We start from the raw sequence: 19,449 nt of genomic DNA on the forward strand, positions 1-19,449 counted from the left end.
TGACTTTGTTAAGTGAAATACACTAAAGCATAATTTTGAAAAATCATAGAGCACTGCAGATAGTATGAGTAGAAATTGATGTGTGAAACTTTTAAAACTATCAATAAATCTATGTATGAACTGTGTGGTCATATAAAATAGATATCTTCTAACCAACACTGACCATTTCTTTCTTTAGCATAATACACACCATTAGCTCCCTGGGCTTTGAGATCAAGCCCAGACTCCTCCCAGGGCCTGAAGGATGTTCCCCAGCCAGCCTCTGTCTGTCAGATTCTGTGGCCTCATCTCCTGCCACTAGATTCTCCATATTTCAAGATTCTTGTTCCTGGCGTCCCTCCTGGTGATCTCACCTCCCACTTTGGATCTTGAAACTGATTGAAAGTTATCAGCTTTTAGAGTTGCCTTTTCTCACATTGATAAACAATGAAGTTGTGAAGAAAGATTTAGGTGAGATTCACCCTCAACATTCTGAATTCTTTACCAGTCCCTTAACTTAGGATGTTTCTCAACCATGACTAGTTCACATAGTGCTCCTTCCATGGATTCACCTCACATCACATCCTCTTATTTGGTTAACTCTTCATAACCTTTCAGGGACTAGCTCAAGCTTCCTTTGAAAGAGAAAAATGTGGGGGTTAATTACATAGGCTCTGGTTTTAATATATTCTTTCTGTGTGACCTTGAGCATGTCAATTTAATTCTCTGATCAACATCTTTCTCATTGTAATAAAGTATAGTAATGGCAACCTCAGATGAAAATATCTTCGTAACTGTTAGATAAGTCTTAGTCACCAATAACTTTCTCATTTCCTAGTTATTTGACCTCTAGTCCAAAATAGGCCCTTCTTCATGCTTCTCCAGGAGTCTGTGTTTCTCAGACCATAACATTTCTTGCACTACATTGAAAATATCTCTCTGTCCTATAAAACTATATATTTTTAAGGACTTGGACATGTTCAATGAACAACTAAACTAATTGTTGAATGAGTGAAGGAAAACAAAAATTAAGAATTTTAATCAATGCAAAAATACTCTGCATTTTTAAAGGTCTCCAGATGAATGTATATCTGATTAAAATCTTAGGCTAAAAGTTATATTACTATTTGAATTCTATGATAGGATGGGGGTTCACTCAAACTGAGCAATTTTACCTCTTTATTTTGGTTGAAATCACATTTATTTAATTAATTTATATAGTGTAACTACCAGTACACATTTATAATGAAAAAAATAGGACATGTAGTTAATCAAAAATAGCACAAGTCACAAGAGAATCGACCATCCAGAGATAACAAAAGTTAAATTTGGTTCATATTCTTCTAAACATTCTCTATGTATGATTCATAACTGCATTATCTAGCACGTCAGGCATGCCCTAACCAGGATGCATTACATCTGTAAAGAGAACTCAGACTTTGAAGTATTATATCTGCTACCTGGTTTACATTTATTTCACTTTTTATACTGCAGTGGTTTCAGAATCCAAGGGGCAACAAAGGCTTTTCAATTCCAGGTCAAATTCAGCTCTGTAAACATAACTGCAGAAAGTGAAGACTAGGATGATCTATTCTCAAACATCTTTATGAGCAATCTTGCTCTTGGTTGCTCTGATAGGCATGCCCAGCCCTCCTTCTGACACTTGTCTACCTTATCAAAGTCAGACGTAGCCTTCAAGTTTAAATGATTCTTCTCTGATGCTTTTCCCAGATGTGTAGTGAAAATTGGTAAGTCCATTCTCTCTACGGCCATGAAGTATTGTTTATAAATGTTTTCTAGAATTTATCCTATTGTGCCTTGTGTGATGGTGATTTATCAGTGTTTTTTGTCTCCAGCTATTTTATAAGCTCACAAAGCCCAAGACTTTATAATTCATTTTTTATATCCCTTCACTGTCTAGCAGAGCTCTTTGCATGTAATACACAGTAGTTGCTGAATGAATTTATCATTCATTGTTAAATGTTGGTGCCATGGTTTAAACTGAATCACAAACTATAAGGTTCATATTAATCATACCCAGATATTTAGGACCTAAGTATAGTTTTCATTAAGTATCCGTAAGTAAAAGTGAAAGAAACATGTGAACAGACAAGGTATAACTTCGTTAATACTGTGAAAGATGCCGATAGTCAGTTTTCGAAACAGGTTATACCAGTTTTGTAGTAAAAATACTAAAAGACTAGGTGTCATAAAACATGCAGCTTTAAGGGTATGAGTTCAATAAAGAACTATGTTAATTAAAAATTCTACAATTTTTGGGGGCGCCTGGGTGGCTCAGTCGTTAAGCGTCTGCCTTCGGCTCAGGTCATGATCCCAGGGTCTTGGGATCGAGCCCCGCATCGGGCTCCCTGCTCAGCGGGAAGCCTGCTTCTCCCTCTCCCACTCCCCCTGCTTTTGTTCCCTTTCTCGCTGTCTCTTTCTCTGTCAAATAAATAAATAAAATCTTTAAAAAAAAATTCTACAATTTTTGGAATAGTTTATTCAACAATGAGATGAATAAATACAAATATTTCCAGTATATCCTCTATGTTTAACATGTTGAGAATGCATATTGACCTTTTAAACCTTTTAAAGGTTTAAAAAACTTTGAAGCCACAAATACAATGATGACTGTCTTGAGTTTTAATAAGTGAAGATATGAAAACACTTATTTTCCTTGTCTGAAACCCAATTTGTGATTTACCAATATACATGCTTATATTTAGCAAGTTCATAAGGATCAGGATGAAAGTACAATTATGAAATTAGACAACAAAATTTCTGTTTTGAAAAATGCCTTTCATTTTTCATGGGAGTGTGGAAAATATTAGAAATGAGTCAATGCTCTTTAGAAAATATGAGGATAATGGCTATGTCTTGAAATTTATATCTGCAGGACTGAGCATAATTCCACGCATAAAATAAATTTAATGAATGCTTGATGAATGAATAATTGAAGGATTTGATTTTATAAGACATAAACAAAATTAAATGGTAGTGCTCCAAAATACTAATATTAATTATACAAATAGAAACTACCGAGGTCCAAAACTATGAACCAACCTCTATTGAATTTGTGTCTTTGATAAGGAAAACACACAGAGAAGTCCATTTTTATGTATTTGAGCAAAATTTTCTTTTTGTTTAGGCATTGTGATAACAATAGATATTTTCATAGAATACAAAAGCCTCAAGGCTCAGTGTACCCAGAGATTTTCAAAGTTCTGAGTAGATGTTATTGACTGGTTTAGAATTTAGAAACTGGATGTGATTGAGTGGATTTAGAACTTAGAAACTTCTTGTTTTATTTTTGTTACAAAGTCAATATTTTTATATATTTTGTGTAGCCATGCTTAAGTTTAACAGGAAAAGAGAGGCAAAGTGGGTGCTCTGCACTAATAAAATGTGAGCCACAAATAGACCCAACAAATTGTGCATGATGTCATTGTAGGCAAGTAAAAGTCCTGGGAGTGACTGTCCATGAGCTATGGATGTGACTATTACCTGAACCATATGAGAAGTGTAGTGCCCACAGAACTGAGAATGAATTTCTCTGGATCACTGCTATGAGGGGGTATATATAAAATACCCCAGGCATAAAATGTACAGTGCATGAATTACATAGTATCGTGGTCATCCTTGACTCCTCACCTTCTCTTATATGCCATATCTTCCCACTAGGTTTCTTCAACTTCTATCCAGAGTCTGGATCACTTTCACTGCCACCACCATAGTCTAAAACACCATCATCATTCACTTAATTACTTTCAACAGCCACCTGTCAAGTTTCTGTACTTCTATTCTTGTATGCCTTTATTTTCAATAAAACAGGGGGCTGATCATTTTATTTTTATTTTTAATGGAAGTAAAACACACATAAAAGAGTGTAAAGTACTCTAATAGGAATTGAAGTAAAACAAACATAGAAAGTATATAAAGTTACTCCAATCTTAAGTATGTAGCTGATTGATTTTTTAATATGTGTATACCTGTGTAGTCACACTCAGATCAAAACAAAGGACACTTCCAGCATACCTCTTCCCCCCATACAACGTTCCAGACTATACCCTTCCAAAGTTCATCACTATGCTATTACTTTCAGTGTTTACTTTTGTACATCTTGAATTTCATGGGAATTGGGGATAAAAAGTATAACACTTTGTTGGCTTCTTTTGCTCATCTTTATATGAGATCTTCTGTGGAAGTCAGTTGCTTAATCTGTAAAGAGGAAGGAAGACTGACACTGGGAGCTAAAATTTGAAAACAAACTGAAGTTCAGCCCCAACCCACAGAAGTTCTGATTTTTTTTTTTTTTTTTTGGTCTGGAGTCAGACACAGAGTAGTATATTTTTAAAAATCCCAAAGAGAATTGAACATATAGGCTCTGAATCAAATGATCTCTCTCCTTCTTTCTCCCTCTTCCTCCTACTCTCTCTCTCTCTCTCTATTCCCCTCTCCTCCTCCCTCTCCCTCTTTCTCCCTCTCCCTGACCCCTCCACTCCTTTCCATATGGATGGATTGGCCACCATTCCTTTTTACCTCTATCCTTCCTTAAGTGTGCACTGAGCACCTATTAGATACCAGGCACCCTCTTAGGTTGCTGAAGCTACATGAGTAAACAAAACATAGTCCCTATCTTCCTGGGGCTTGGTCTCAAAAAACCCATACCTGAATATATAAACAAATATTGTTGAATATGTTTTCAGTACTTTTTTCTCTATAGGACCCTTTTATTTTCCCTTTCTAATTTATGGTGCATGCTGAGAGAGTTTTGTCTTTAATACCCACTCCAGACACCAGTTTATTTTGTAAATGGTTTGAATGGTAGCCAAAAAAATTATCTGACAATCTTATTATAGATGCTATTTATTAACCTTTTGTAGGTCTTATAGTGAATTAATATGTTTGTGTGTAATAAAAGTAACTGAAATTTAGGCAGTAACAGCCTATGAACATTTTTCAGTAAATTATATATGTTTGGACCAGGAATCTTCTTATTTTCTGTGAAAAGTATATAATTGATAGGAAATCAACAGCATCGGGACTATTAAGACAAACATTTAAAAATATTCAATTCAATTCTCTTAGCATTAGACCACAATAATTATTTGGTGTGTTTCCTTTACTTGTTTTTAATGGTCCTAAAAAAAAGTTTAAAAGAACATTTTTTTAAAGATTTTATTTATTTGAGAGAGAGAGTGAGTGAGAGAGCACAAAAGCAGGGGCAGAGGGAGAGGGAGAAGCAGACTCCCCTGCTGAGCAGGGTGCCCAATGCAGGGCTCAATCCCAGGATCCTGAGATCACAACCTGAGCCGAAGGCAGATGCTTAATTGACTGAGCCACCCAGGTGCCCCTAAAAGGACATTTTAGATGAATATAGTAGAACATCCTGTTTTTCCCATTTCTTTTCTTTCCTCTTTATTTCCTTCCTTATACAGTCTTATTTCCTGGTAGCAAAGTGAAATGTAAAGAAAGGAAAGGATTTAAAATATACTTCAGCACCATAGCCTTACTGGATATTTAGATGCTGATGGGCAAAATAAGATTTGTTTGGTCATGTATTCATTGACTTCCAATCTTTGTTTTTGGGTTTTTTTTTTTTTTTCAGTAGAATAATTTCAATAAAACTTAACTTTTTTTTTAGTAACACTTACTTTGAAATAAATCAATAAAAATCATTTTTCTCAAAGCAAATGTGTATGCCTTAGCTGCAATCATTCTTAAGCAAAGAACATCTCATCGAATATTAATTTAGTTTTGCATAAAATTACATTGAAAAAGGAATATAAATAGTTGTCCATTTTATAAGGACAGATTTTTAATCTCTTTTTTTTTCATTTTCTTTAAGAGACATTTTGACCTTGCTGTGAAGCTAAGCTAGAGAGGACATTGGCAGAACTTTATATGTCCTTATGCATAGCTTTGGTTGAGAATTTAATAGGACAGAAAATAATACCTTGCCAAGTATTAACTGTAAATCTTCTATTTACTGTAGAATTTCAAGATTTATGGAATACCAAAACAACCCAGGGAGATGACTCATAAAGAACTAGAACTTTCTAGTTTCCTACATTCTTTAAAAAAAGTCTTAGCTGTTTAACTTTGCTGTATAATACCATAATCAATATTGAGATCAACCTATGAATTAACATAAATCAATCATTTGGGTTTTTGGTTTTTGTTTTTAACCTATCACTCTTAAATGGTTACAAACTGGTAGTCATATCAAAAATAACTTTAAAAGCCATGGCATCCCAATTTTAAATTATAAAGACAATACCTAAATTTAATTAGAGGAATACATAACTGTTGAAGTCCAAATACATTTTTTAAAGTAAAGACTTAGCTGTGGTTTAAGATGAAAATACGCTTTTATTTCTTTCATGCTATATCAACCCTCTGGCATAATGACCAAATATTACTGGTTGAATCCCAATTACCCACATCCTAACATTCTACAACTTGCATAAGCAACAGCCTCCTTATGTATGGATGCTTTCGTCGAGACTTAGTCGTGAAGCACAAAATCCAGTTTTATGTTAAGTAGGTGGGTTGCTAATCTGTGAGAATGCCATTCTTGATCAGGCCTTTATGAATTGTTTGTAAATACCAAACCGGACAAGGCGAGCTTTATATTCGTTCTGCAATTAGCCAAAATAATTCTAGTTAAACTCTGGTAAAGATCTCTAGTATGAAATGAATGTAAAGTATTCATTCTTTCTTTATCTTACTCTCTGGTTTCATTTTAGCTCATTTGTTTATTTAAAAATAACCCTCTAAGTTGCTTTTTCACTGCTTTTCATGTTACAGATTGAAAATGTTGATGTCTGCCTTAGTTTTCTAGCAGCCAGAGGAGTAAATGTTCAAGGTCTATCCGCTGAAGGTAAGAAAAGGCACAGTTGTCACCAATAACACCCAAGTTTGTGGAAAAAAAATTGTTTTTATATTGCAGGAAATGTAAAGTGGGAGTACATAGCTTCTTAATACATGAAGTCAAGTTTCCAAAAATAATAGAAACATAAATGCAATGGTTATTAATATATGCTTTAATTATTTATATATGTTCCATATTTTGGCAAAACTGTTATTTTCATGACTGAGTGTGTGGGATAAGGGTAGATTAACAAAACATTTTTATGTTATCACCAGTGTACAGTATTTTTAGAGTCTTAAGTAGAGGGATGGATGGATACATAGATAATGCTATAGATAGATGAAATTCAGGTAAAAATAGTATAATTAATCTGCAAATATTATTTTATGAATAACACATCAAATTGGTAGTCCTGGTTGAAATATTTGGTAAGTTTAAGTCATCATGAGTTCTTAAATAATTAGCAGTTAAAATATTTAATAGCTGTCATATGTAAAAGCTTTAAAGTCATTAATGGTTTAAAAGATCATCACTATAATTAAAATACAGAAAAGTAGAAAAAGACTGAACTGGTTCTGTTTTTTTTTTTTTTTTAATCTTTTTCCTTCACATGTATTTTTAGGAAAACTTTTCAAGTACTATAACAAAATCTAGTTGCTAAGGTTATGAAATAGCAAGTCCTTTGAGATCTGCAATAACCACCATTTTATTAGAATATTAATTTATATATTAAAATTCTAGGTACTGCTATATACTTTGACAATTTAGATTGGTTAATATTTCTACTATAGTCATTTGCTCTGAATAGCCGTTTTCCCCACACATACTAGAAATATTAGACAGGTCTAAGTTTTAAAAATTTTGCTGTCATTGGAAAAAGAGGAATTATGTGGCTTCTGAAATACAGTGAACATTTAGTAGAATTTTTTGAGTTTTCCCAATTTTCTTCTGTATTCATTTTTTGTTTTAAATTTCCTTTGTCTTTTACATTTATATGATATGTTGTGTAATATGAAATTACACATTTGGGGGCCAAAAACCTTAGGTTCAAACCTAACTGATGGTTCTGCAATTTAGAATAAAAGTTGGTAAAATTCCCCAGGAAAATATTTTACTTTTTCAGTGATAAAAAGTAAGTTAAAAATGTTACCATTTGTTCATTTTATGTCTCTGCCTTCTCATATGACATCCTTTAGTAACAGAAACCCAATGATTTTCATTTATCTTCTAAAAATATATGAATGCTCAAAATGGTTTTCTAGATTAATAAAATATACATAGTAAGAAAACAAGAAATTTTTAAAACCTTTAATATCATCTAGGTTTACATGAGAGCATTAATACTTTCTTACTGTAGCCTCATATTGATCAGACTAACTCTTCTATATTATGGCAACTGTGAGAAGTTTTGGGGAGGTGGGGAAACATCTCATTCTCATTTTAAATGAATAATTCCACTGCATACTTTGTGTGATGTCTATAAACCATCAGAGAGCAAGAAATCAGAATAGTTTGTTAATGTTCCTAAACTACAAAAAGGAGACATAAAACCTTGACATCACAGGAGGATGTATTTTATTGTCAACAGCATGTTTTATTTAGAATACGATTACAGGTTTCATAGCCTTATTTCAAGCTTTACCTCCATCTCTTCTCTGAATTTTATATTATAACTACAAGCAAAAGAAAACAAGGTTCAGATTGTAGCTTACTTTGGGTGTTTATCTTTTTATTCAGTATTAGAAAAATTTAGGAGCTCCATGTACTAGAACTATGATTTACAGTTACGTTTATCAATTGTTGTCATGAATAAGCTGATCTTTGTAATTTATTAATATGTAGTATGAGTCAAGAGAAAAAGTGGACCATTAAAAAATTAATACTTATAATGTCTACTTTTGGGAGATTACATATATAGTCATATATATAAATATATAAACATTTGAATAAATTGATTGCTAGGTGATTTAGGAGGGCTACTCTAAATCCAGTTGTCATTATAAGGTGCACCTACACCATCATTATTTATAATGTAGGACAACCAACATTTAAGTGGCTTGCTTTCTCCAGTTCATAGCCATCACTGTGTTGGTAACAGCTGTGTATTTGTGAGGGAAGCAGAATGCTGAATCAAATGATTAGTGCAGGACAGAGAGCCCATCCATTTCCAGGAAGAAGCAAACTCTAGAAAAATCGCAGTTGAGGATCAGCAAAGACCATTGCTCGTACAAGTTTTGTTCTACCTTCTTTCCCATCACTCTGTCCCTGAAGCTCCAGGCTATTTGGAAATGTTATCACGCTTCAGAAATTCAGATTTGCTTGAACCTGTGACTGCGAGACTTGAGGTGCATTTCTATCTTCACAGATTTGGTCTAAAGAATGGCAACTGGAATTGCATTTGTAAAAAAAATAAATAAGTAAAAAGGAAAACCGCATTCATTTCATATGTTACTGTTTTTATATTTTCCCTTTGATACAGAAATAAGAAATGGAAACTTAAAAGCCATTCTAGGGCTGTTTTTCAGTTTGTCTCGCTACAAGCAGCAACAACACCATCAGCAACAGTATTACCAGTCTCTGGTGGAGCTTCAGCAGCGAGTGAGCCACGCCTCCCCTCAGGCAGAAGCCAGTCAGGCCAAAACCCAAGATATGCAGTCCAGGTAAGGACAGGAAGCAGGGCATGTGTGTAAAATTAACTTGTCTGGATATAAATTGTTGTTGTTTTTTTTTTTTTTTAACAACTTACTGTTTGTGAGATTGGAAAACATATTTATGTAGTCGCATCAGTGTTATGATGTAATTTGACCGATGTTGTAGAAATTAAGACCACTTTTTCTTTTGGTTGGATGAGCAGCCTTTATTAATTTAAGGTGAAATATTTGTGTTTGTTTTCTAAAGATGATTGTGGTTTGTATCAAAGTGTGTGAAATGTCTTTCTTGTGAGTGACGTGGCACAATTGTTTCCTTCTGCAGATTATTTAGAATGTGCTATTGAGTATGTGTCCATCTGACTTGAGTCTGTTGGTGCATCGTAGACACAGCCTGGGGTGGGGTGCTGACAAATCATGGCAAATTCCTTCCCTCTGCCCTTAGTGCTGTTTTCCAATTTGGAATTATATCAGTCAGGGTTCAACCAGAGAAGCAGAACCGGGAAGGGATTAAGAGATTTATTGTGAAGAATTGGTTTACATGATCGTGGGGACTTGCTAGGCAAGTCTGAAATCCTAAAGGCAGCCCAGCAAGAAGGGCAGGCTGAAACTCTCTCAGCATGAGCCAAAACTTTTATAATCAGGTAGAATTTCTTCTCTCAAGGAAGCCTCCATCTTGCCTTTAAGACCTTTCAAGTGGGGAATCAGACCTACCCAGATTATCTAGGATAAACTCCCTTACTTAAAGTCAGCTGCTGTGGACTTTAACCACATCCACAAAATACTTTCTCAGCAGCACCTAGATTAGTGTTTGATTGAACAAGTGGGACCCAATAAACCTAGCTAAGTTGACACATCAAAAAATGATCACAGAATGAAATGAAGTTAACAAGTTTCATGCATGCTGCTCATTTGTTCCTCACCAATGACCAGGATATTGGGTCATTTGCTCTATTGTGTAAATAGCTGATTGTTTTTCCTTTGGAGGGAGAATGTTCAATATGCAAATACTCATCATCTTTAAGAGTATATATACGTATCAAACAGATGTAAATATTTAACTTTTTCCATCTTAAGAAGGCAATCCTGAAACCTAGTAACACTCAGTTTACCCTGAGTTTGTTTTGGGTATTTAGTATTGACTCACAAAGTTAGAGTAAAATTCCAAATTACATTCACATACCACCTTCCCCCCCCCACCACTTATTGTCAAATATTCAACAGTTCAGAAATCCTCTTCTCTTTCATCTGTCAACCAGCCCTTTCTTCATATTAAGCAATACTTCTTTTCTCTGTATGACCATGTAAACTCTATTTCCTTTGGCGGATTTGACTCACTAATGAATTATTAAGTCAATAAAGAAAAACTGTAATTTTATCAAAAATATAGGGTATACTACATAGTTCAGGGAGTGATAAAAGATGTTTCTCATTACTCAGTAATGCAGATATGCTTTTGTTCTTAAAGCTCTTCCTGGCTTTTTGTGATGTAAGTGAAATTGTACAGAAGTCAAAGTGAAAACAAAATTCTGTACAGGGGAAGTTCTTTCGATTTCTTTAAGAATGGGGGGGAGGAAATAGCTCTTTTAATTATTTATTTATTATTTGGGGGAGATGGTTGGTAGAAAGAGATCTAGATTTTGAAAACTGCCAGAAATAATATTTCCTAAAGTTTGGTTTAAGTTATTTGAATGGACAAGAAGCAAGAATAGTAGCTGAAAAAACATAGGAAGTTAAGTGGTATTGTACAAAACATGTTAACTCTGGAAGTGATACGGAGTATCATTTGTCTTTACTTTACCTCATTCTATTTCTGTATCTGCCATGTGGAATTTCTTGCCCAGAATTTCTCAGTGGTTATGACCCTTCTGGGGAGATTGTTTTTCTCATTCTTGCTAGATATGCATGGCTGTTATGGAACGATATTTTATTTAAAAATATAAAGCCCTATGTAGTAGGCATGGTAATTTTATACCTTCATCGGAAGGTTTTGAAAAGTATTCTTTTCACCAGTGTCCTTTAAGACTGAGGTAGACTCTTAAAGAATTTTTCTTGTGATAAATTTAATTACTTTTAATTGCTTTGTAGACTGATAATGAATTTATAATGTGGAGTACTTGCTGTATTAAATATAGTAGTTATGACCCTGATGTAGAGGGGCTACTCGTCTTCATTTTAATAGAATTTATTATCTGTCTTGGAGAATATTATATTTCAAACATTAATACTTATTTCCATTTATATAGATTTGGTATAGGGAAATAGCCTATGAATTAGAATTTATGTGGACTTACATACAACAATCAACGTATGTTAAGTATTTTTCAAAAGCCCATAGTGAGAATATACATAAGAAAGGATGTTTACTTTATGTCTACATAGTAAAACCAACATAATTAATGCAGAAAAAAATAACCCAGTGACACATTTATCTTCATTTGCTTGAGATGTGAGTCATAAATCATGATTTATGAAGCCTTTCTGTTAATTCTAAAGCTCTTCCCAATTAAATAGCTTAAATGACTGGTTGCTATATTATTCTGGATATTGAGCCAGAAAATATTCTTATATTTTTCTCTGTCAACTCATAAAAAATTTTAAGGACACATGGTTTCAGTTCAATCAGAGTTTTGTTTTGTTCTTTTTATTTAAAATAAATTGGTATAACTGTATATATTCCCACAATATTTATTTTATACATTAAGAATTTCTATCTTGGTTTTGCTATTTTGCAAATAACTCCAAATGTTTTCAGTCATTTGAAATATCTTTCATTTAAACAGACACTTAGACCTAAAGGTTAACAAGTACACAAGAGAGAAAATAAAACATGGATCAAGAGAAATAGAGTGTGGGTAACAAACACTCCTTTTCTGGTTTCTCAGCTTTTTCTCCACTCTTGTGTATATATGTTTGTGGGTATGTAAGTGCATATACACGAGAACATACCTGCGTGTGTGTGTGTGTCCTGTTCCAGTGTCAACTAGAACTCTAGTTATTCAAAGTTTGCCTCTGGAATCAAACTTCCTGCACTTGGATCTGAATTTCACCACTTCCTAATTGTGGGGCCTCAGGCAACTTGCCTGACCTCTCGGTGCTTCAGTGTTCTCATTTGTTGAAAGAGAATAAAAAATGGCATCGATCTCATGAGGTTGTTTTTAGGTTCCCTAGAGTCACTACAATATAAAACACTTTGAACATACTGGGCACATGATACTCTCTGCTCAAAGCCTTGCAATGGTCTCAAATAGCCCAGGCTTGCTCCCACCTTAAGAGATGCGCTCTTGCTGATTCCTTTGCTTGGAATACTCTGTCTGCTAGCTGCTTGGCTAAATCTCTTACCTGCTTCAAGTCTACAGCTCACATGCTACCTTCTCACTGATGTTTACCTTGACTAAGACCATTTTAACACTATAGGCTGCCCATGTCCACTCCTCACTGTACTTTGCCATACTTTTTTCTTTTTTCTTACTTTAATCAACCTTTAATTTCAATGTACTTGTTTATTATATTCATTATTTATTATTGCCATTTCCCTGTAAAAGGTAGGCACTATTATTAGTACAGCAGTATTTTTTTATGTTTTATTTTTATTTTTTAATATATTTTAATCACTGGTATAGCCAAAGGGATAAGCACAGAACCTTACACACAATTTTCAACAATTTTTTCTGAAACAATAATGTAAGAATTAACAAATCTGTGTTAAGACTGCTTCCAATTTTAAGTAGGAAGATGCATAGTTACAATTGTAAGTAATTCATAGTGAAAATTGTGTGTATTTATAAAATTTGTAGAATAAATATGTTCTTGATTTGGGGATGGTCATGATATTGAACTCCAGTGAGTTTCAAAATGGTATACAGTGGAGATTCTTATTATTATTACTGGAATTATCCACTTGTAGTATCTTTATTAAAATAAAACTGGAACTCAGATTCTAAATTTCTTAAATCCTTCACAGGGAATCCTTGGTTGTATCTGGAGTGATAAAGATTTGATTAATCAAGTCTTCAATTCTCAAAAATTTGAATATATTTAACATAAAAAATTAAATTTCTCTGTCCATGATCTTTGGAAGGATTTCACATGAGTAAAGATTAAAGATCTTTGCTGGGTTACATAATGTAAAACATCCTATTTACATTTATTTAATATAAATAAAAGCTAGTTCCTCATATTTTTTTCTGGTTTTACTTTTTATTTTGAAAATGGTAGATAGGGCAGCTAGGTGGCTCAGTCAGTTAAGCACCTGACTCTTCATTTCAGCTCAGGCCATGATCTTAGGGTTGTGAGATTGAGCCCCTAGTTGGGCTCCATGCTGTGTGTGGAACCTGCTTAAGATTCTCTTTCTCGGGGTGCCTGGGTGGCTCAGTCATTGAGCGTCTGCCTTTGGCTCCGGTCATATTCTCGGGGTCCTGGGATCGAGCCCCGCATCGGGCTCCCTGCTCAGCCGGGAGCCTGCTTCTCCCTCTCCCACTCCCCCTGCTGTGTTCCCTCTCTGGCTGTCTCTCTCTCTGTCAAATAAATAAAATCTTTAAAAAAAAAAAAAAGATTCTCTTTCTCCCTCTCCCTCTGCACCCCCCCATCATGTGTGTGTACACGTGCACTCTCTCCCTCTAAACCGAAGGAAGGAAGGAAGGAAGGAAGGAAGGAAGGAAGGAAGGAAGGAAGGAAGGATGGATGGATGGATGGGTGGATGGATGGGTAAGGAAGGAAGGGAGGAAAGAAGGGAGGGAGGAAGGAAGAAAGAAACTTAAAAAAAAAATAGATTAAAGGCCCTTTCTTCAACCAACTGGGAAAATGTGAAAAATATTTTAATATAAAGTGATAAAAATCTTTTTTAGGAGTTGAAATCATAGTTATTTTTTCTAAGTATTAACTAGGAGATGGGGAAGTATTATTTCTTATTCTAGAAAACAAAGTAGAAACGAATGCTATATTTTCCAACTCAAAATTCATTTGATCAGTAAATATGGTTTGAGCATTCAGGGTATTTCTGCTCATCATACTTTTCCATGTGTTGAATTTTGACAATGAAAGTTCTAGTTGACATCAAAGGTAACAGGAAGTTTAATTTCACCAAAATCTTACACAATGCCTGGCACATGAGACCAACCAACAGTGAGCAGAATGCATGTCATGAATGGATAATTTTCCTGAGAATATCAGGTAAATCATTATAGTGAAAGAAAATTATATAATGAAAATTCATTTTTCTTATGTACCATTCAGTTATATATGAGGTGTCATCATAATGGTATTTGAAAAAAATGATGATTTTTATTTGCTAAAAGCTTTACTAAAGAGAGGTTTTTCCTTAAAATGTAGACCTTTTAGCTTAATTGTTCTCCAGACTATTAAATAACTTTCCTTCCTGTTATTAAATAGTGAATTTTACCAACTCACAAATAGGGATTATTGAATTGCATGACAAATATTTTTATGTTTTATAAAAAGAAAACATGTAAAAAAGAAAAGAAATTGACTATAAAGGTAGAGGCAGGTAAGAAATTGCGTAGGGCATAGAAACATGAAAGGCAGTGATGTCGATAAGTCTATAATAACAGCTATTTTGAGAATTTGGGAGATTATGATTTCCACAGATGATCATTTGCCCTTCTGCTTTTCATTTGTAGGAGAAAATCAAATATGCGTCCACTTGCAGTTTAGATGAACTTGCTCAGTTAGGACTTGCAAGTCAAATAGCAAAATCTGTGGACACATGTTCTTTGAGTGACTTTTCCATTCCCCCTGCAGCCCCTTGCCAAGGTTCCCGTGACCCCTGCCACACACATTGCTCTTGGAACCCTCTTCCCATTAAGGATATTTGCCTTTCTCTTTTCCAGGAAACATCATTTCCTTCTGGGGGATTCACTCAGAAACTGGGACGGTTTACAGCTTTTCAGCCTGGGGTTATAAATCTTGCAAAGTATATAAGGAAGTTTAATTTAAGATGACAGGAAGGCTCTGGTAATTTAAGCCCTTATGAACCTGGCTTCAATTAGTTTCTTAACTCAGCTCTGTGTTGTGGCCTATAGTGTGCTCTTCAAAAAAGTCAGTGAATCAATTAAACTTTAAACAAAACAAAACACAAAGGACATTTATGAATTTTTTTTAAAGCAGGACTTTTTCTTTCCTAGAGAGAAATAATTGAAGGGAAAGAAATTACCCTTCAATTTTTGCCTGATTTAGGAAACCAACAGGGCGTAATATTAAAAGAACGTATATACACAATATACACACTTTGCTTATATTCTGTGCTTTTATTTCACCATTTAAAAAGCTTGACAACTACTCATACTTCTGTTGTTATAGATGAAGCAGCATCTATATGGTCTTGGTTATTTTAGAGTCAGGCAGACATGGGTTTAAAGTCTGCCTGCCAATTCCCAGTGGTGCGGCATTGGGCAAATGATCTTAACCTGTTCGAATACCAGTGTTGTTACCTCTACTATTGGAATGGAGATAACTTCCTCAAGAGGGTATTGAGAAGACCTCAGAGAGTAATTCATGTATAAAGTGCCTCCATAGTGTAACGCTTAGCATGTAATAGACACTCATCCCGGCTACTTTCACTTTACCTTCCACCCCCTTTAAGATCATGTCACATGTATAATGAAATATATTGACCCATGTTAGAAACCTCAAATCAGCCTCATCCCTGGTCCCTCCCTTCTCTCTTTCTCTGATCAGTTCTGTCCATTCCACTTCTAACTTTTATTAAATATATAAAAGTAATGCAAAATAATAATGTCCTCATTATTAAAAATAACAGCCTAATGCTCAGACCTTTTCGTGCCCGGTCTAGGTACACAGAGGTAACCCCTTTAATTATTTTAGTAGTATTACTTATTTCCTTTAGTAGTTATTCCCATGTAGCCAAATAAAATACTTCTGCCTCTAGTTTTTATTCATTAATTTGATCATTATCTTTTGGTTCATACACTCCCCATCTTTCCCATCCCCCATTAATGTATTCAACAAATATTGATTAAGCACTTAGTATGTTCTAGGCACTCTTCCAGGCACTAGAGATATAGTTGAGGACAAAAGAGATTAAGGAATTCTTGCCCTCTTGAAGCTTCCATCCTAGTGATGGGAGACAATAAAATATTAAAATATGTATCACTAACTGGACAGCTGATGGTGGAGAAAAATAAACCAGAAAAGAAGGAAACACAATGTGTAGAAGCCATATTCCTGCAAATTTAAATAGGGTTCTGAGAAAGTCCTCAGTCTGATGATCTTGAGGAGAGGAGGTGAGAGAACTAGCGGTTGTGGTTATCTTGTGGGAGAGAATTTCAGGCTGTTGGAGACAAGAGCTGAGACCTTGAGTGTGGAGCCTGTCTGGTTTATTTTAAGAAGAGGAAATACCACAGTTGGGATGGATCAGAGGGAAGGAGGCAGGAGAAGAGTAGGATTAATTCAGACCAAGAGCAGGGAGACACTAATATGACCCTGTTGCTATTACAAGGATGTTGGATTTTACTCCAGGAGGGTTGGGAAGTTACCATATACCATAGGAGGAACATAAACAGGTATAAAAAATCAAGGGGTCACTCTGGCTGCTCTGTTGGGAATAGATTGTAGTGGGGAAAAGGTGAAAACAAGGAGTCATGGAGAAAAGCTTGGAGTACCATACGGAAAACAGAGAGAGGAAGGTCAGTTTGAAATATATTTTGAAGGCAATATCAGTAGAATTAGCTGCCAGACTTGCTGTGGGATTGGTAAACAGAGAGGAGACTCTTCTTTGGAAAGATGATGTTTCCATTTACTGAAAAGGGAAAGAATGTGGGAAGAGCGGGTTTGGTATGGAGAAGGTCAAATATTTACTTACAGACGTGTCAATTTTATGATGTCTACTAGGTATATCCAAGTGGAAAGACTAAGAAGGCAATGGGAATTGCAAGACTGGAGTTTAAGGGACAAGTGAAGGCTATAGACAAAAATTCTCGAGATACAAGCATATAGAAATAATAAAAACTATAAGACTAGAGATGATAAAGTCACCAAAAATCTGTGTATAGATGGGGAGAAGAAGATGAGGACTTGGGTCGGGAGCCCACCTGTGTTGAGACAATGGATGATAGCAAGAACTCCTAGAGGAAACTCAAAAAAGGACAGCCTGTAGAGTCAGAAGAAAACCAGAACTTGTTTGCCTGGAGAGCAAGTGAAGGAAGAGTTCTAAGGAGAAGGTGGAGAGCAATAATAATTTATATGTAGCCTCAGTTACCATTCTAAGTACTTTATATACATATTCTTTAATTCCTCACAGCAACCCTATGAGGTAGGTATCATTAGTAATCCTGGTTTTCAAATTTAAAAACAAAACAAAACAAAACAAAACAAAAAACAAACTGGAAATGGAAATGCCAGTTAGATTGCATGAAGTTTCCTGGCGACTAATCTGTAAATTTAATCCAGACGATCTGGCTACAGAGTTTGTGTTTCTAACCATTATCTACCGACCTTCAGGACTTAAGTGCATCAAATGTTGCACGTAAGTAGGGTGCACACTGAGGTCTGACTTACGGATTTCACACTGGAGACTTTGATGAGAGCTACTCCAGTGGAGTAGTTGCTGTGGTAACTTGATTAGAATCTGTTCACTGGAAAATGGGAGGGAGGAATTAGAGGTGGTCAGTGGTATATGGACAGGTCTTTCTCGGAGTGCTACTAACATAGTTAAATTTCACTCTTTTTAGTTCTTTTATTGGTTAACTTTGTAACTTTATATAATGAAATGACATCCTTGTTTCTTTCTGAGTCAACTGTAGAATATCTCTTGGCATTCTGTATTATAAAATATGGCTATTAGCATTTCTGTTTCTCCCCCCCGCCCCCCGTCCCCTAACAATTTCCAACCTCTGTCATCTGCATTTTTTAAAAATTAAGCTTCATATGATTTACATTCTATTTTGTACGGATTGATTCCAAAAGCTTTCAAACCAATGGAGTGTTTACATAATGGCTATTAGAAATATGTTCTGCAGAATCAGGACATCTACTGTGATTCTTTCCTGTTCAAGGCCTTTCTTGATGTCTATTGAAAGTTGATATTTGTTTGAATGCAATCATTCAATGATGCTTTAGAGGGATCAGTCCAGGTATATTGAGGAACCTGTCTATACCAGCATCATTTTTCCGGGATTATTCAGTTATTGTAGTTAAAATTGCTTCTTGTTTGTTTGGATGGTTAATGAATTGGTTTGTTTATATCTGGTCATAGAGTGGTCATTGGTAGTGACTGAGAGGGATATTTGATTAATCTTTTTATAGTCCCTTCATTTAATCTGCAATTTCCTAGTCCAGCTTCCCTCCTTATTTTTCTAGACTGAAACCTTCCTTCATGTGTACACTAGGATGAAACTTCTCTTCCTATGTGTTCTCCATTAACTCTACTCCATTTATTTTCAGTTTTTCAAAGTCTGTTGAAGTCTCTTGTCTATTGATGTCTCTTGTCCTCTATCCTGTTATTCTTGCTATTGTGAACTTAAACCTTAATTATTCCCTTTTCAACATGTTAATGGTGTCACATTAGGAAAAAGAGAATAACGTGAATTTGTCTCAGAAGGCATGGGCAGAATCATTTTTGGTTCTGATAACTTCCTTTTCTTCTTTAAAAAAATAAAAATCAATTAACTGAACCTAATTTCTCCAGGTAGAAAATAAAAACATCATAATTATACTCTATCTTTTTAATGGAATTGGGAGAATATATTATACATTTTAAAGTATTTGACTACTAATTTAGAAGTTAAGACTTGTGCTTTTTGACATAAATGTCTATGTAAAACAATGGTTAGTGTTTCATAATTTGCTCTTAAAACAACCAAAATGTGATTTGTGTATCATTACAATGACTCAGGAGACTAATACATTTTATGAATATTGTCTCCCAAGCACTAGACATTGTTGGGCTCTATTTAGTTTTGTATGGATGGT

At 34.8% G+C, this 19,449-nt stretch overlaps 1 protein-coding gene across 8 annotated transcripts in view; it reads left to right on the forward strand.

Moving 5' to 3' along the window:
* The window catches only part of NAV3 (neuron navigator 3), a 799,918-nt gene that overhangs the window by 564,943 nt on the left and 215,526 nt on the right, over positions 1-19,449 (forward strand). For all 8 annotated transcript variants that reach the window (XM_078076338.1, XM_078076339.1, XM_078076337.1 and 5 more), the window contains 2 exons: positions 6,790-6,862; positions 9,333-9,513. In XM_078076338.1, the coding sequence (XP_077932464.1) occupies positions 6,790-6,862; positions 9,333-9,513 (254 nt within the window). The remainder of the gene's footprint in view (positions 1-6,789; positions 6,863-9,332; positions 9,514-19,449) is intronic.

Source organism: Halichoerus grypus, chromosome 6, assembly GCF_964656455.1.
Source record: "Halichoerus grypus chromosome 6, mHalGry1.hap1.1, whole genome shotgun sequence".
NCBI lineage: Eukaryota > Metazoa > Chordata > Mammalia > Carnivora > Phocidae > Halichoerus > Halichoerus grypus.